General features: G+C 48.3%; 1 protein-coding gene across 13 annotated transcripts in view; it reads left to right on the top strand.

The window, feature by feature from the left end:
* Positions 1–18,277, top strand: part of Sytl3 (synaptotagmin like 3) — a 60,254-nt gene that overhangs the window by 24,953 nt on the left and 17,024 nt on the right. For 12 of the 13 annotated variants that reach the window (XM_070010419.1, XM_070010421.1, XM_070010420.1 and 9 more), the window contains 5 exons: positions 7,865–7,916; positions 8,804–8,873; positions 10,435–10,513; positions 13,923–14,047; positions 15,150–15,284. In XM_070010419.1, coding sequence (XP_069866520.1) covers positions 7,865–7,916; positions 8,804–8,873; positions 10,435–10,513; positions 13,923–14,047; positions 15,150–15,284 — 461 coding nt within the window. Of the gene's footprint in view, positions 1–5,762; positions 5,843–7,864; positions 7,917–8,803; positions 8,874–10,434; positions 10,514–13,922; positions 14,048–15,149; positions 15,285–18,277 lie in introns of those variants that run through there. The other variant, XM_070010427.1, reaches the window with a different exon arrangement.

The raw sequence follows: 18,277 nt of genomic DNA, 5'->3' as shown, positions 1-18,277 counted from the left end.
TGAATATCAGGACAGCACTTGCCCACCCTTCCTCTCCCCATTTGTCTGCCCACCCCTCTTGGGACCCCCTCCTTCCACAAGCACGGGTTTCAGCATGCTGGAAGTCATCGCGTGATGCTGTATCAAGCCCCCTACCTTAGTCAGTGTGTGTGTGAGCCTCATCTTTACGGACAGCGCTGGTGGTTGAGCTGCAGATTTGGCTGGTGTGAAATTCTCCCCTGGATGGTTTTCCTGACTCCTCTGATGGGGTGGGGGAGCGGGATCTGACGCTTCTCAGCCAAGCTTATTTGAAATCTGGAAGAAAACATGGCGCCCAGACAGCAGATAGAAGCAAGCGGGTTGCTTCCTCTGTTCGGGGCTCCCTGGCGGGAGCGCTGGTCAGGTTTACACTGAGTGACTACACTACACATGCCAAGCGAGACCCTTCTCCTGGAGAGGAGCTTAATGTTGATTGAAGTAATCCCAGCAGCCATTCCGCTCTCATCACTCAACTTCTTTTTTTTTTTTTTTTTTTTTTGGGTCCCGTCATGGGGCCTGAGCTCTGGGCCTGGCGCTGTTCCTCAGCTCTTCAGCTCAAGGCCAGCACTCTACCACTTGTCAACTTCCTTTTTATTGCTTCTCCTATTTCTCTTTTAATAGTCCTCCTAGATATGTGCTATTGTAGATAAATGTTGCCAGAATCTCTCTGACAGAGATAAATAATAATTCAGGAAAGAATCATAGACATTAATTGTGGCAATATTTTTATATGTATGTGTCAGTACTAGGGCTTGCTCTTGTACTCTTGTTTGGCTTTTTCTGCTCAAGACTGAAACTCTGCCAACTGAGTCACACCTCCACTTCTGGCCTTTTGCTGGTTAACTGGAGGTAAGAGTCTTGTAGACTTTTCTGCCCAGGCTGACTTCGAATCTTGATCCTCAGATCTCAGACTCCAGAGTAGTTAGGATTACACTGATATAATGCTTCATAGTGGCACTATTTACTGTGTTAATTTCCCAACCATTATAAACATTTGAGAATAAGCAAAAATGAGCCTGAGGACTTTCCACTTTGCAAGAAGAGGGCACAAAAATAATCTAAATATTTTAGTTTACTGAAGCTTCTTTTACTGATTATATACTGGATTTTTTTCCTAAGGAGCTTAATTATGCATTTGTTTGTGACCTTAAAGAAATTCTTTATATGCTGCAGTGGGAGTTTCTCTGTGCTGCACTGGACCTCCGCAGGACCCCCAAGTGTCAGGAAGCCCCAAACCTTCCCGGGCTTGCACTCAGAGGCCTTGACTCGGCAAGGCCTGGACAGTCCACGAGGCAATGTCCAACAGGTCCCTCTAGGAGTGTTTTAAAATGCACTCTAAATTGGAGAACTATAGATGAGGAAGTCAGATTAATGAGCAGTTATGCTGTGTGTTTTTTAGGTTTCTAATAACTAGAAAACTGGAACTAGAAATGTTCATTTTTTTGGCACCTGCTAAGGAAATAATATTGCGCCCTCTGTTGGTTCATTACAATAAATGCACATATTTTACTTTTTCTTTTTTTACCATTCCTCTCCCTCTCTCCCTCCCTTCCTTCCTTCCTTCTTTCCTTCCTTCCTTTCTCTCTTTTTCTTTTACAATTTTATTGCCAGCTATTCAAGCTTAAAAATCAGACAGCTGACAGTTTTCAGTACTAACACCTTTCAGGTTTAAACATGGTTAAATGTATCATGCAAGCCAGTTACTCAGGCTTTCACCCTACCAGTAATCATTGGGGAAATAAAACAATCTAGGAAGACCAAATCTTAACATAGCTCCCACTCATTCTCTCAGTGATCCATGATACACCTACCTAGGATCATTATCTATGATGATGGAAAATAACTTTGCCCCCTTCCAGGGCCAATTTTTCAGAGTTTTATCTTCTTATATGGGCAGCATGGTATAGCCCATCAGATCACAGGAATTTTGAGGGCACTCAGCCTTGTGAATGAAATGAAGTCAAGTTGCTGAGGATACATGGCTCCCATTCTGTATGTTGTATTTGAACTCTACTGATTATTTAGTATACTATGAAGAAACATTGTAATCGGATATGATCCCACTTTTCTTTCTTTTCTTTTTTCCTTTTGCTTTTGTTACCTGTGCTTTAGGGGTGATATGCAAAAAAAAATCTTTGTCCAGACTAATATTTCATTTTCTCTGTTCTCTTCTAGTAGTTTCTTAGTTTCAAGTATAACATTTAAGTCATTGATCCATATTGGGTTCACTTTTCTCATTTGGTGAGAGGCAGGGGCCTAGTTTCCTTCTTCTGTGTGTGGGATTTCTCTGCATCTTTTATTTAAAGAGGTTTTGTATCCAGCATATAGTCTTGGTGCCACTATTAAAATTAGATGGCTATAAATGTACAGATTTATTTCTAGGTTCCCTCTGCTGCTTCATTGATCTGTATGTTTTTATGCCAAGACCGGATTGTCTGTGTTACTGTTAGACTTGTCAAGTGTTGTGATGTCTTCATCTTGGTTTGTTTTGTTCATTGTTGCTGTGTTCTGTACAAGTTTTAGGATTTTGTTTTCTCTTTCTGTGAAGACTGTTGCTGTATTTTAGTAGGAATGGCGTTGAATCTATGGATTGCTTTGCAGGAAACATAATAGTTTTCATTCTTCCAGTTCACGAGTGTGTGAAGCCCTTCATTTTGCATGTGTTTTCTTATTTCTTTCACCCATGTTTTATTGTTCTCAGCGTAGAGTTCTTTGTATATTGACTTTATTCCCTGCAACTTTACTGAATTCATTCTAATAAGGTGTGTGTGTGTGTGTGTGTGTGTGTGTGTGTGTGTGTGTTTATGGAATCTTTAGTTTTAACATCCAATTCTTTGTAAAGAGGGATAGTTCAACTTCTTCCTTCCCTTTTGTTTCTCTCTCTTGCCTAACTGGTCTGGTAGAAGTGCATAAGTCTGTTCTTTATAGGCCTCCCTTAAGTGTTTTTCATAAGGTCTATCTGTGGTGTCTGTCTAACAAAGGCTTTGTTGTTTTGTTTTGTTTTGTTTTGTTTTTCCATTTTGGAAGGATAGTTTTGCTGGGTATAGAATGCTTGAGTAACATTTTTTCTTTTGATACTTTGACTTTACCACCCTATTTTCTCCTGGCCTGCAAGGGAGTTCCTTAGTGTGTGACTTGGCGTTCTTAAATTCTGCTTTAGAACTGTTTATCTTTAACTTTAGTCGGCTTGGTCTAAACAATGCCTTTCAGAAAACCGCTTTGGGTTTTATGCTGCTGGATGTCCATCTCTTCTAAGTCTGGGGAGCTTTACAGCTACTATTATCTTGTTAATTTATATTTTCAATTAGTTTCTTTAAGTTGCCCCTGAAGGGAGGAACTTGAGAGCCCATCTTGGATTGCAGTGGGAAGAGTCAGTGTCCATGGCTATGCAAAGTCCCGGTGGCCACGGTGCTCACCAGAACTGGTTGATGGGCATACACAGAGAGGGAGGCTCACTCCTCTCCCAGGTGGAGGCCTGGTCCTTGGGGGCTGCCCCTGGGGTCCCGGCCACCTACAGCCCTCTCTGGCTGCTCCATGATGTGAGCCCTGCAGCCTTTCTCGGCTCCCAGCTCCCAACGAGGACCAGAGAGGCACCGCACCCCTTCCACAGAGCTCCTGGAGAGATGGCCCTGGGGTGGCCACACGGTGCTTCCCTGCCTGCAGCCAGGGCTGCCTGGCGTGGGAAGGCCAGGGCATGAGGAATACAGGTTATAACTCTGTCCTTGTTCATTTTTTCCCTCCTGGAATAGGAACTGTGTGTTCTAAGTAGAGCAAGCACTTTGTTGTCTTTCAGCTCAAGCTCTGGGCTCAGCCTCAGGGCTGAGTTAGCCCAGAATGTCTCCCAGGGCTAAAATAGACCGAAAATGCACTCTGAGCTGAGCACCAGTGTCTCATGCCTCTAATCCTAGTGACTTAGGAGGCAGAGGTAGACGCTCAGGTCAGAACCAGGAATGGAACACAAATCCAAGACTCATCTCCCTGCAAGTAGCCAGCAAAATGCCAGAAGCAGAGGCATGGCTCAGTTGGTAGAGTGCCAGTCTTGAGCAAGAAAGCTGAGCAAGAGTGTAAGGCCCTGAGCTCAAGCACTAGTGCCAAGGAAGAAAAAAAAAAAAGAGAAAGGGAGGAAAGGATGAAGGGGAAGAGAGAGGTAAGGGAGCGAGAAGGGGTCACAGTTCTGGCACCAAAGATAATTAAAATGGAATAGAGCCGGGCGCTGGTGGCTCACGCCTGTAATCCTAGCTACTCAGGAGGCTGAGATCTGAGGATTGCGGTTCAAAGCCAGCCCGGGCAGGAGAGACCGTGAGACTCCTATCTCCAATAAACCACCAGAAAACCAGAAGTGGCGCTGTAGCTCAAGTGGTAGAGCGCTCGCCTTGAGCTGAAGAGCTGAGGGACAGCGCCCAGGCCCAGAGTTCAAGTCCCACGACCAAAAAAAAAAAAAAAAAAAGGAATAGAAAAGAATAACAAAAACTATTTTAAAGAAAAAAAGGACCTTCTTACCTATGCCTCTCTTATAACTGGTATTGCTGGCATAGAGCTACTGTGTGGATCTGTGCCTGTGTCTTTAGATGGAAAAATGATGTGAAGCTGTCTAGTGATTTGGATTGGGTTTGAACAAAAGCCCAGCTGTTGATTGCTCTCTCCCTTCAGTGGCACCTTTTTCCACCTCCAGCTTTGAACAGAGCTTGTATCTCACTTATCCTTATCTCTGTGGAAGAGCCTGTGTGTATTACAGTCACTTAATGTGAACAAATGAAGTGGCATATGAGCTACGTCATAGAGAATTCAGCCTTGGTGGAATGACTTAAATGAGGCTGTGCTTACTGTTGTTGGTTGCTAGCCAGGCATGGGTGGCTCACGCCTGTAATCCCAGCTCCTCAGGTGGCTGAGATCTGAGGATTGCAGTTCAAAGCTAGTCTACATAGAAAATGGAAAGAGACTCTGTATCTTCATTAATCAGCAAAATGCCAGACTGGAGATGTGGCTCACGTGGTAGAGTACCACTCATGAATGCAAAAGCCACGAAGAGTGTGAGGCCCTGAGTTCAGGTCGTGGCACATATACAAAAATAGTATTAATTACTATCAGTGTAGTTTTAGCCAAGCCCTCTCCTGGGTAGGGAGGACACTGTGACACATAGATGTGGCCCACAACCTCAGAGGTGTCACATCCAGGGAGGGGAGCAGAAGGGAGCCGGACACACAGCTGACTGCAGTCCAGTCGGTGTGAGTGTGTTCAGTCACCACATGATTCTGCGGTGAGGATGGGCACCGTGTCCCTGCGAACAGCCCCTTGAAGGCACTGGGGAAGGGGAGTGGATGGAGGAAAGTCTGGGTGGGGAGAAGGGGGAGGTGGCACAGGGCACCTGCGAGGCTCACGACCAGGCCCAGGATGGCGTGCAGAAGGTGTCCCTGGATGGGAAGGTTGGGGTTCATTGCAGAGGGGATCTGTTGTAGCTTGCTGGGGTGAGCAACACATGGCAAGAACCTTTGCTAGTTCATGGCTTCAAACAGCAGAGATTCACGGGTTCACAGAGCTCAGCGTGTCCACAGGACCAGCCTCGCCGGTGATTCTCAGCGAAACTCAGCCCTGGGGGCCACCACGCCCCACTTCCTGTCTTCATGTCTTTTTTTGGTACTAGGAACTAGGGTATGAACTTGGGGCCTTGTGCTCTTGCTTGGCTTTTCTGCTCAAGGCCAGCATGAACCCCACCTCCATGTCCAGCTTTGGGGTGGTTAGCTGGAGCTAAGGTGGGCTTTCCTGCCTGGGCTGGCTTTGAACCACGATCCTTGGATCTCAGCTTCACAAATAGCTAAGATTACAGGTAAGTGCACCAGCACCCGGCTTCCTTTCCTATCTTGTGACTTAAGAATGAGTATTTTGTGTTTGTGTTTGCATTTTAAATGGTTGTGAACGATTTATATCTGAGACATATCCGATACGTTAAATGCCAGAGTCTGATCAGAACCCAGCCAGGCCGCTCCTTGAGCTTGGAGGAGTGGGGCCATTTTCTGTTTGGCCTTTTCAGAAAGAACCGCTCCCCGCCTGCCAAGCCAGAAGGGGGCAGCAAAGAGCCACGCAACAGCAAGGTCACCTGTAGGGGTCAAAGCCAGGGAGGAAGGAAGGAGGATGGGGGAGGGGGAGGCACCAGGTGGAGTTTTCTAGTGGAGGGTCTGAGATGGGGGCCTGAAGTAGGAATTGGTGAGAGGGAGAGGGGATGGAGGAGGAGGAGAGGTGGAGAAGACATTAATTATGGAGCAGAGGCCAGGTAACACCCAGGTGAGTGAGATAACACAAAGCAATTTGGTGTCGCTGGAGTGGAAAGGGCAAAGGTCACCAGGGCATGGAGAGCGCGGGCAGGACCTGTGGGCGCCACGCCACACGTGGGGCCTGGGCTCCAGCAGCAAGAGGGCAGGGGGGAGCCCCGAAGGGCGGGGCCGCGGCAGGGTCGGGTTTCCATGGCTGTGTCTCAGGGGACACTGCTGTGGCCGTCCAGGACAAAAATGACAAGAAGGCCCCGCGAGGTCCCCTGGAGCCAGACCCCAGAGCTCGCCCCCAGAATTCACTGTCTTTCCTTTGTCTTGACCCAGGACTGGGGTGCACTGGGACTCTTGACTTTTTGTAACCCTGTCTTCTTGCCTCTCAGCTTGTTCTACTAGTTTAGCTCGCAGCAGCTTTGGGTGAGGCCTTTTTTCTGCCTTAGAGAAGTGTGTGTGTGTGTGTGTGTGTGTGTGTGTGTGTGTGTGTGTGTGTGTGTGTGTGTGTGTGTGTGTGTGTGTGTGTGTGTGTGTGTGTGTGTGTGTGTGTGTGAAAGGGGTGAGGCTTCAGAATCAAGGAGGCCCCCTTGTGAAGCCCTGAAAATGCATCTTCAGGCAGGTAGACTCACAGTGTCAGACAGGGTTTCCAGGCTTCCTGTCCTGAGGCCAGCACGGGGAAGGGCTGAGGACCTGGGCTGCCCTGGGCAGTGGGCTTTGGGGCCTGATCTCAGGGGCTTCCTGCTAGGTGTGCACCCCTCCCCCATAGCCTGCTCATTGTCATACTTTCCAATGTCTTTTGGAAATGATGCTAATACTAGATCTTTCTGTGGAATGAAGCAAAACCTAGGCAGATGAAGCAAGAGTGAGCCTACCCATCGCGTGTTGGCTTAGTAAGTCAGGCTGTGTCCAGGGCAGGGTCTGGGCTTCTGGAAGCTTCTTTGAGCAGGAGCCCTGGCCTCTGCTGTGTGCAGGCTAGGAAAACCCTGTGGGCTCAAGAACTGAGGACAGGCAGGTTTTATTTCCAAGGTCTTAAAAGTACTGCAAACAAACCTCTATCCTTGAAACTAAAAGGGTCATGTGTCAGGTGCTGTCTGATTTAGGAAATGATTAGCCACGTCAAGTAGAAATAAGCTGATTACGTTTTTAAAGAGATTGTTTTAATCTTCATCACAAGGAGCATTTAGAAGAACATATTCATTCGAATTATGAAATGTTTCCAAAGGATGAATCAAAGCCTGCAGACTTGTTCAAATTACTCAGGTTTAATCTCACATCAACTTTTAATGATTAAAAATAAAGCCTAATAGTAATTTCTAACCCTTGTCATCTCTGTGTGTATATTGTATTACATTAACAACAGGGTTAGTGGAATTTGTTCATAATTTATCACTTAAGCGTACAAACCAGTGATTTTCAGGAAATCAAGAGACCAAAATCTTAAGTTTTGAGTATTTCTATCACCCTGAAATATCTCTATTTTAGTCACAAGAAGTGATATGGGAACATGATTTTAGCTGACTGCTTCATGTATTTGAGTCACCTCAGATTCGATCTCACTGGGAAGTGACCTTTATCCATCTGTCCTCCAGGTACACGGGAGACAGTCGGGGCAAAGCTCCTGCGATCTTATCAGAGGCTGAGGTGAGTGTTAGCAAGGACGGGGCGTCCGGCTCTCCGAGCCCAGAGGACGCCCTGAAAGAACTCACGAATCTATGGTTCACAGAGCTCAGCGCTTTGGAATGTAACTTCTTTCTTTTTCTTTTCTTCTTTTCTTTTCTTTTCTTTTTAAAGGGCTAAATCACCTGGAAGAGATTCAAACAGAGATGGTTGCAGAGTCTCATAAGAAACTTTCTACTTACCAGTATTTTTCTCACTTCATGTTCTATTTTGTTTCTCAAATTTTCCTGAAATGTTCTAAGGAAATGAAATTTTCTTTGTGTCAGTCCTAGGGTTTGAACTCAGGGTGTGGGTGCTGTCCCTTTCATTCAAGCTTTTCATTCAAGGCTGGAGCTCTACTACTAGAGCCACAGTTCCACTTCTGGCTTTTTTTGGTGATTAAGACTCTTACAAACTGTTCTGCCCAGGCTGACTTTGAACCTTGATCCTCAGATCTCAGCCCCCTGAGTAGCTGGGATGAAAGGTGTAGGCCACTGGCACCAGGAGAGACATTATTTTTGTATGCAATTCTATGGACATTCTAAATCAATCATTTATTAATCATTAATATCTCTGACACCTTACGCAGTGTCCAATACCTTAGGTATTTGTAGGGTCTACATTTCTGGTATCGAATATTGGTCTGAGAGATGTGAACATCTCTCTGCCCAAAATGCTGAAGCCCACCAGCCCTGACGCTGGCAATAATTCACATATCTGATTACTATGGGTTTATAAAAGTATCATCAATATCATCTTCCAGGTACTACTTTTTCAGCATGTGATGAAATATAACAATGATACAGCTGTGTATTTGTAAACTAGTATCTTTCCTAATTCCCATTTCTTACCCCTATGTTTCTCTTTGGCAGTAAAATTTCTGTGGTTCCTCCAACTCCACCACCTCTCAGTGAGAACCAGTGCTGTGGCAACCCTGGCAGGGTAACATGTCTGTTTGTGCATCTCTGGGTGGGAAGCCAGGGAGGGAAGGGAGGAAGGACGTTGCAGAGTTGGGTGAACAGCCTTGGAGCCCAGGAATCTAACTTTTACTCCCCGGGAGGCAGAGAACAAAGGCACAGTTGGAGATTGGGAAGCACTTCCACTCTTGGGCTGTGGCAATGTACTGCGAGCATTGTCAGCTGGCCATCTTCTGCCCTCTTCCCCTCACTCCTGTCATCAGCTCTGGTTCTCAACTCTTCATGTGCCTTGAATGTCTGGATTGGCAGGCAGGTGTGCAGAACCTTACAGGTTGCATACAGGTGTGTGTGAGTGTGGGTGCTTTGGGGAATGATGATGTGTCTTCTGTGTGTTTTTGAGTCCTTGTATAAAAAGTAGAACATCACCATTACTGACCAAAGAAATTAGCTGTGCAGTCTTGGAAGAGCCACCTGTTTTTCCAACCTGAATGGTGGAAAGAGTTCATTTTGTCTGCCTTGCATCTTGAGGCTATTGTAACAAGTCAAACAACAATTTCCTCATCGGTACTTGGAAACTGTAAAGTGCCAGGTGTTAAATTTCCAGCTGAGGCTCAGGGGTGACCTAGTTGCTCTAGTTTCTCCTTGATATTTTAAAATCTCTAAAGCTGGTGGTGTGTTTGAGCCATATTTATTGAGTAGCTAGATGGACAGTGGCAGACGAGGGATAGATGGATGGTTGGATGGATATTGGATGGATTGACAGTGTAGGGGAGAATGGATAGGTGGATGGTCAGAGTAACTGTAGGTAGATAGATAGACAGTGGATGGGTAATGGATGAATGGATAGAAAATGTGTCATCATCTATGGGTAAGTGGACAGCAGATGGATAGATGGTGAATGATGGACAGATGGTTGATAATGGGTGGATGGTGAATGATGGGCAGATGGTTGATAATGGGTGGATGGTGAATGATGGATGATAGATAGATACTGGGTAAGTGGACTGGCCGTGGGTGGGTGGATAGTTGGGTGGTCAGCATGTGGTTGGATGGATGGACAGTAGATGTGCAGATGGATGGAGTGCTGGATGCATGGTCAAATGAGACTTGGAGAAAGAAGTGATCTCCTTTCTGTTGTTTCTTTTCCTGCTGTGGGAGGTGGAGTTTCCTATCTCCACGCTGGTCATCTTGTGCTTTATCCCACCCTCTGCCCCATGTCATCTGCCTTCTGCCCATGTTGACACTCTTGTCTGTGGAGTTAGGATGGGTTAAACAAGTCATTTACCTGTTAAACAAGTAAAAAGGCTAAGCAAGTAATTTATGGGAGTATAACCTTTCACCTCTAAGAGGCGGTTGTTATCTGTGAACAGCTCACTGATAGTGCTCCTCCTTTAATGATGATGCCCAAATGCGGAGAGGAAGGAAGAGGATGCCCCCTCTTGGGGGGCTGTGCTGTCTCCACCTGTAGAGACGCTTGTATTCGTTCATACTCGCACAGCCTGAGCACCTCACCCGCAGGGGCAGCCTGGGGACTAAGGGACAAATGCAGGTGGTTTAACTTGTTCTCTCTCCTGTTTCTGTTTCAGTTACATGAACTTGGTCAGTTTAGAGGATTTAATAAGTCGGTGGAAAATTTGTTTCTGTCTGTTACCACCCACATGAAAAGTAAGTGGTGTTCTTCTTCCCAGCCGTGCGGGCAGCCAGGGAGCCTCGGGCCAGACTGTCCCTGGAGACCCAGGGAAGCACAGCAGCCAGGCTGCTCTCTCTTCACCCTCAGAGCAGCCTCTGGGTCATTGTGGGGGGAGAGGATGTTGTTTCAGCCCTGCAACTGGCTGGATTCCTTCTCCTCTTGCCTGTACCTGCCCAGCTCAGCAGCACAAACAAAGGAGCTTGGCAGATTTAGACTCGAGAGGCCCAACAACGAAACATAAAGACACACTGCAGTGCATCGGAAATCAGAACATTTCGAGCTGCGTGGAGCCCAATATCTGTTGGGCTCTCGTCCATTCTCTTCTCCTCCCTGGTACAATGTCTTTCCTTCTGTTTGTAGGACATCTGCACATCCAAATAATCACAGTGTTCACTGCAGTGTCTTTTCTGCTCAGAGATGTGTTTTCCCTCCTCCTTCTATTAATATGCAAATCCCAGAGGACAGATTTCTCTCATGCTGCCTAAGATATCAGGCTATCCCGACGTTTAGACAATGTCCTTAAACAGCAGCTTAATTTATTGCATCTTAGACTTTATAGAACGAAAAGCTTAGCATGCATCATCACTATTCTCTTGTCTCTGTTCTGTCTCTGTCTCTGACTCTCTCCTTCCAGGGTCTCATTTTGTAGCCAAGGCCGACCTCTAATTTGAGGTCCTCCTGCCTCGGCCTTCCAAATGTGAAGATTGTAGGCCTGTGCCAGCGTAGCGGGCGCATCGCTAGAGTTTCTGCAGTCATTTGTGAAATTTTGTTCTAAATGGCAAAAGATAATTTAAACTGCAGAGATTTTGTTAGCTAAAAAAGCATATCTATTAGATAGAAGGCTGCTGTAATTTAAGCAATTAGTCTTATTCTAAAAATAATGTTACTTGTGACAGCTCTACCAAAGCCTAAACAAAATAGTGTTTTAATTTAGCGATATTCTTAATTATCTGAACTTTAGGCATTAATTTTGTGTAATTTTTTTCTGCATATACATATAATTTTTTCTAGGGAGATCTATTTTAAGATGGATCAGTAACATTTATGTAATTATCATATCAATAAAAGCCCTACGGGGAAATATAAACATACATATATACATATATGCTATATATACATATAATGTGATATATAAATAATAAAAAGCAGCCAGGGATCCTGGGCACCCCTTTCTCCTCTCTGAGCTTCTGTTTCTCACCCTTTTCCCCGCAGGTGTCTGAGGATGGTCTCATTGCTGGTTTGGCTCTGAGACAATCTCAAGGTTTGGTTTTAATTAGTCATCTGTATTCTATTCAAGCCCTGTCAGAAGAGGACAATTGAAATCAAAGCCCCGCTCTTCTGATAAGCAGCAGCAGGGAGGCCTGTCCGTTCTCTCAGCAGGGGGTGTGGCTGTGTTTCTTGGGCCTGTCTGTCACAGTGTCGTCCATCCGCCCCGCCCTCCCTGCGGTGCCTGTCAGGGTCGTGGCCGATGTCAGGTTTATGCAGCGCAGCTGGCTCTCTTCCCACCACAGCCTGCCTTCCAGTCCGGGTTTGTCTATATCTTCCTAGATGCTCAGCCCCGCCTCCAATCCAAGTCACTATGTGACTTTCCCACTTGCACGAATACTGTGGAGCCAGTGCCTTGGAGTCATCCCCGTCCTGAGATCCCTCAGCCCCAGAGATCAGTCAGAAAGGCAGGGGACACTGGGGTCACACTGCGCACTGCCTTCCTGGGCCCTGAACACACACAGGGGTGCGCGAAGGTGCACTTAAGGGATAGCCTGCAGCCTCTTCTGCACATCTGCCCAGTACCTGTGTGGACAGCTAGCGCTCAGCCGTGGGTGGAACGTGGCTGGAGATCTCCAGAAGCAAAGCGGCGTCTCCTCTCAGGCAGGGGAAGTCAACTGAAGCCTGGGAGCTGTGCTCTGGAGGCAGGGGCGGCATGTGCCGCCCGGGAGGGGCACGAGGCTCTGCACTAGTGCTAGTTTCAGTTTCCTCAGGTTTTGAGTAAGTCTTCTATTTTCTTGTGTGATTCCCCGTAGGAGTGGGAGCAGGGGAAGCTGGGGTGGGGAGCACTGGCGGAGAGGATCCTAGGCGATTCCAGGACCCGTGATCCTCGTGCTGGAAGGTCTTGGTCTCCCAGGATTGAGAGAGCTGACCAAGAATGGCCGCGGCTGGCTGCAGTTGACGCCCAGGGCAGTGAGGACAAGACAGGCGATTGCAGCCCCACACTTGTAGGAGGGGCAGCAGCGAGGGCCTCAGCAGGGAAGAGGACATTGTTGTTTTGTGTGTTGTGTTTGTGTGCTCGTCCTGTTGCTGGTGCAGGGCCTGGGTGCTGTCCCTGAACTTTTTCACTCGAGGCTGGCATTCTGCCACTTGAGCCGCAACTCTACTTCTGGCTTTTTGGCGGTTAATCGGACATAAGAATCTCATGGACTTTCCGGCCCAGGCTGGCTTTGAACCACAATCCTCAGATCTCAGCCTCCTGAGTGTCTAGGATGACCACTGTGAGCCACCCGTGCCCAGTGACATTGCTTCTTAACGAGCCAACTTACTTCCTGTTCCTTTCTTTCTCTTGCCCTGATTGTACCCAGACACACGTCTACATGTCAGAACCAGAATTACTTAGGAAAGTTCTCCCTGGTCCTTTAGCTATGAACTTGAATAGGGGCCAGATGGGCACAGGCCTTGGAGTAGGCCCTGAGCAGATGTGTCAGGGACGCTGTCTCCCCAGAGTCAGAAACGAGAGCCCATCACAGCCCGTCTAGGCCTGGCGGAGGCTGAAGACAGATGTGAGTCCTTTCTAGCTGCTGTCAGACAAAGATTCCGGAGGGCCATGTGACTGTTGGGGGAAGCACGTCAGGGATTCGTAGGAGGAGGCGCACAGCCCCGCTGCGAGGCTGGGCAGGCCCCAGAGCTCACAATCACACAGAGTTTCGCGTGGCGGCGTCTCAGGCAGACACAGGGCTGGCCTGGAGCCTCCGTCCCTCACAGAAGCCTCTCAGCACGCGGGCCTTTGGGATCCCTGAGGTCTCGCAGCCAGATGTGGTGCTTTAGCTGGGCTCTGGTGGCTCACACTCGTAATCCTATCAGGAGGATGAGATATGAGGATCAGGGTTCAAAGCCAACCTGAACAGGAAAATCCATGAGACCTTTTATTTCCCATTAAACCCACAAAAAGCTGGAAGTAGAGATGTGGCTCAAAGGGTAGATCTCTAACCTGAAGTTTAAAAAGTTGATTAAAAGCACAAGGCCCTGTGTGGTTGTCTTCTCCTTGTTCCTGAGCCTGCGCCACCTGGTCCTGCCAGCCACGGGGCCCGCGGGTGGCGGGGAATTCAGAAGAGGGCTCCCCTTGGTCTCAGCCGTGCTCAGCTCCCAGCTATCACTCCCTTATTTGCCTTCTAGAACTCTCCAAGTCCCAGAACGATGTGACTTCTGAGAAGCACCTTCTAGCCACATGCCCCAGGCCAGATGTGAGCCAGACGGAGAGACGGAGCCAGTCAGACACGGCCGTCAACGTCACTTCCAGGGTACCCCAAGTCCTCTGTGCCTCTGCCCTGACCACCTTTGTGTCTTTCCAGAGCCTTCCAGACTGTTTCCTCTGTAGATGTCCTTTTCCTTTCATAGAAACACCTTAGCAGTCACTTACTCTGAGGCCCATGGAAAAGAGGGTGAGAATTCAAAGTGGCCAGGCTAGACAGGTGTCGTGGTTACTCTGGTCAGCTGCCAGGACCTCTGCAGCCCCCAGCAGCCGTGGGCTCCACTCAAGATGACCAGACTGTCTTTAGGCGAGGTGTGAGAGAGCCCAAGCCTTTCTGCACCTGTGCACACGCCCTGCAGTAAGTAGCAAGTCTCATCTCCGTCCTCTGCCCGCCTCCTGAGCCAGGCCCGGCCGGACACGCACCAGGCTCCCGAAAGAACCCGATGAGATGAGTCGGTGCAGCTGAGGAGCTGAGTTTCATTTTATTTCAATTAATGTAAATTTGAGTTCAAATCATCCCACACGGCCGGTAGTTGGAAAGCCCAGGGGTATACACAGCAGCAGTGCGGACTCTTAGCCAGTACTGTTATACAATTTAGAGGCAAATTTTGATTTTCCTCCTGTGTTTATGAGCATTTTAGAGCTGAGAGGAAATGGGCATTATCATTGTGAAGGCTAAAATATGATCATTAAGCCTTTTATGAATAGATAATTAATCTAACCCATCATGTTCTTGAATATCCCTAAGTTTGGTTGATGTCTGCCTCCAAGCCCTGGGGGTGTGTGGGTCCACATCGCCCTTTCTACATGTCAGTGCCTGCTGGAGTCGCCTTTTTTTTTTTTTTTTTTTTTTTTTTTGCCAGTTGTGGGCCTTGAACTCTGGGCGTTGTCCCTCAGCTCTTCAGCTCAAGGTGAGCACTCTACCACTTGAGCCACAGCGCCACTTCCGGTTTTCTAGTGGTTTATTGGAGATAAGAGTCTCACAGACTTTCCTGCCCGGGCTGGCTTTGAACTGTGATCCTCAGCTCTCAGCCTCCTGAGTAGCTAGGATGACAGGCGTGAGCCACCAGCGCCCAGCTAGAGTTGCCATATTGGAGCGAAGTCAGATGGGGAAGTAGACTGTAATAGAAATTCTGCTCTTTCCTCTGCAGAAGGCCAGTGCACCAGCTATTCTGAAACCTTTCCATCAAGAAGATTTGAAACACTCGACCAGCCCTGTTTTGAAGCAGGAGACTCCTCCCTCGAGTCCAACACCCAACACTTTATTTTCTGGAGGCTTGAGACACGTGAGTCTTGTCCTAATAGTCCTGACATGGGTCGTGTGGCTGTGAGGATATCAGATGGGCTGGGGGTACAGCTCAGCGTTAGGGCATCAGCCTCGAATCCAGAGCCCTGCGTCTCACTCCCAGCATTCAGAGCAAAACTAGCCAAACCAGAAACATAAAACTTGGTTGAGAGGCCTGGGCTGGCTTTGAACTGTGATCCTCAGCTCTCAGCCTCCTGAGTAGCTGGGACTACAGGCATGAGCCATTGGCGCCTGGCTTATTGTTATTTTTAAAAATTCCTTTAAATAGTCGTATCAAGGAGTTTTAATTCAACACACAAGTTTGTAAGTACAATGCATCTTGCTCCACGTTACTACTCCATCATTCTTCCCTATTTTTCCCAGCCCTAACCATACCTTCAAGTCACATGGCTTTATTTTCACCTATGTACATTGAATATAATGACTGCATTTTCCCACCTTTCCTCTCTCCATTTGTCACCATTATTATTTGGAAGAATAGTTGTGGTTCCAGTTAGCTCCCAGTTTTCTGCTTTTGTGACATGGGAGGAGGCATGGGGCTTTGCGTGTGTTTAAAGGAAATGACCTTGCAGCCTTCAGCTCACGGTCAAGCAGAACCCAACCTGCCCGGGGGCTGCTTTTGCCTGGGTTTGACTTTCCTTCAAACCCAGGGAGCCCCTGGCTCACAGAAGGCAGCCAGGCTGAGTTCAGGGCTGTTCTTCAAGGCCGGACTCTGGGTCGGCTCCGTATTTTCAGTGTGCTCCAAGATCCTGCTGGGAGAATTAGGAGTTACCTCAGGAGGAAGGCAGTTGACAGGAGTGAGCCCCGCTCTCCTCCTGTCCTCCGAGGGCAGAGCCCTTCCTCTCCCACCGCCCCGAACCACTGACTTAGCAGAGCCCAAAGGCACGGCCGGAAGAGTCGGAGCAGAGGCCCCTTCCAGCTCAGCCGCTGACTGGTGATGCCGCTGGGTGTGTTTCGGGCTGGCCTGACCTCTGTTTGTCACGGCAGCGCTTCCTGGAAGCTCTGGGATTCTGGGAGTCAACCCAGATGAGCCCGGCTGTGTACCTGCACCCCTCTCCCAACCACTGTGCTCCCAGGAGCCAGGCGCACAGCCTGATCCTCAGCCCTGCCATCCCCATGCTGGGGCTCAGGTCTGTCCTTCTCCGTCACCAGCCCACAGCTTCTCCAGCCTTTGCAAACGCCCCTCGTCCACAAGGAACTCTCCTTTCTTACTGCAGCCAGCAAAGGGAGCCGGAGAGAAAGGGAAAATGGCAGGTTGGAATTCCTTATCTTCCTAATTCCAAAATCGACCTTGATGCTGTCTAAGAGTGTGGGGCCCTTTTGTCCCTCCACATGTAGAATTCCCAGGCAGGGCAAGTGGGAGCAGAGGCAAAGCTTCTTTGAACGTGGAAGGAGACAGGGGAAGTGAGGGAAGAAAGCCTCTCAGCTACTGGTGAGTGGTACAGGCTCCCAAGCAGCTCTCCAAGCGGGGAGGGCCGCTCACGCCACCTGAGGGCTTGTCCACATGCCTGGGGGAGGGGAAGAGAAGGGAGAACAGGAGGGTGAAGAGGAGGAGGAAGAAAGGAGGAGGGGAAAGAGAAGAGGAGGAGAAGAAAGAAGAAGAGGGGGAGGAAGAGGAGGAAAAGGAGGAAGAGAATCTGCAGACTCTTCAGTGTAAGAGAGTGAGAAGCGGGGCCCACTTAGAGTGCTTACGGGAGGGGTCCCCCACTTTTGGGAGGGGTCTCAGGTTCGGGCATCTGGTTGGGTCACTGCCCACCTCACCACATGGGGAGGGTCCCCTGCCCCTGTGTGGGTCTGCTCTAGGGTCATGGGGGCTCATCCCACTTCCCCAGGGTGTTGAGGAAGGGGAGGGCGGTGGTCTCCGCAGGCTCAGGGCTCCCAGGGTTCCCAGGGGCATCACCTCCACTGGGTCAGCCTCTCCCGACCTGCCTCATCTCCGCCCTTTCACCTCTCCCTCCACCTTTGTTCCCATCCACTTTCCTTTCTGAGCATTGGATCCTGTCCTCGCTTGCTCTCTTGGTGCCTTATTCTCTTGCCTTTCCTCTCGCTTCTCATATATTCAGCCTTTACTCAGCTGAATCCTTCTCACTGGCCTCAAACACGTGAAAGTCTCTCTTGTTATAATTAGCTTTAAGTAGTTGTACAAAGGAGTTGCCAAAGCAGTTTATGAATACAATTATCTTTTCATCCATCCCATCCCCACCCCTTCCTTCCCTCTTCTTAATTTTGTAGGATATACATTGGATTCTTTTTTGTTGTTGTTGTTGGTTGTGGATCTTGAACTCTGGGCCTGGGCGCTGACCCACTAAGCTCTTCAGCTCAAGGCAAATGCTATACCACTTGAGCCACAGTGCCATTTCCGGTTTTCTGGTGGTTAACTGGAGATAAGAGTCTCATGGAGTTTCCTGCCCAGGCTGGCTTTGAACCGTGATCCTCAGATCTCAGCCTCCTGAGTAGCTAAGATTACAGGCGTGAGCCACTGGTAATCCACATTGGATTCTTTTTTTTTTTTTTTTTTTTTTTTTGTTGGTCGTGGGGCTTGAACTCTGGGCCTGGGCACTGTCCCTCAGCTCTTCAGCTCAAGGCGAGTGCTCTACCACTTGAGCTACAGCACCACTTCCGGTTTTCTGGTGGTTTATTGGAGATAGGAGTCTCACGGTCTCTCCTGCCCGGGCTGGCTTTGAACCTTGATCCTCAGATCTCAGCCTCCTGAGTAGCTAGGATTACAGGCGTGAGCCATCAGCGCCCGGCGCACATTGGATTCTTGACTGCATCACCCTGCCCCAGCTCTTCTCTTCATTTGTCCATCTCTTTCCCCTTGATCTCACCTCACCCCCTTTCAAATGCCCATTTCCTGGTGTTTTATTTTGCTGAACTTTGATTTTGCCTAAGGAATTTCATTATTTGAGATCTCTTTAATCCACTGTATGTCAGTTAATACACTTGTAAATGTTTGCATACCTCTCAACACAC

Source organism: Dipodomys merriami, unplaced genomic scaffold (assembly GCF_024711535.1).
Source record: "Dipodomys merriami isolate MVZ:Mamm:240054 unplaced genomic scaffold, mDipMer1.0.p SCAF_8, whole genome shotgun sequence".
Lineage (NCBI taxonomy): Eukaryota > Metazoa > Chordata > Mammalia > Rodentia > Heteromyidae > Dipodomys > Dipodomys merriami.
Note: the sequence above shows the minus strand (reverse complement) of the source record. Positions and strands in the feature narration are given on the sequence as shown.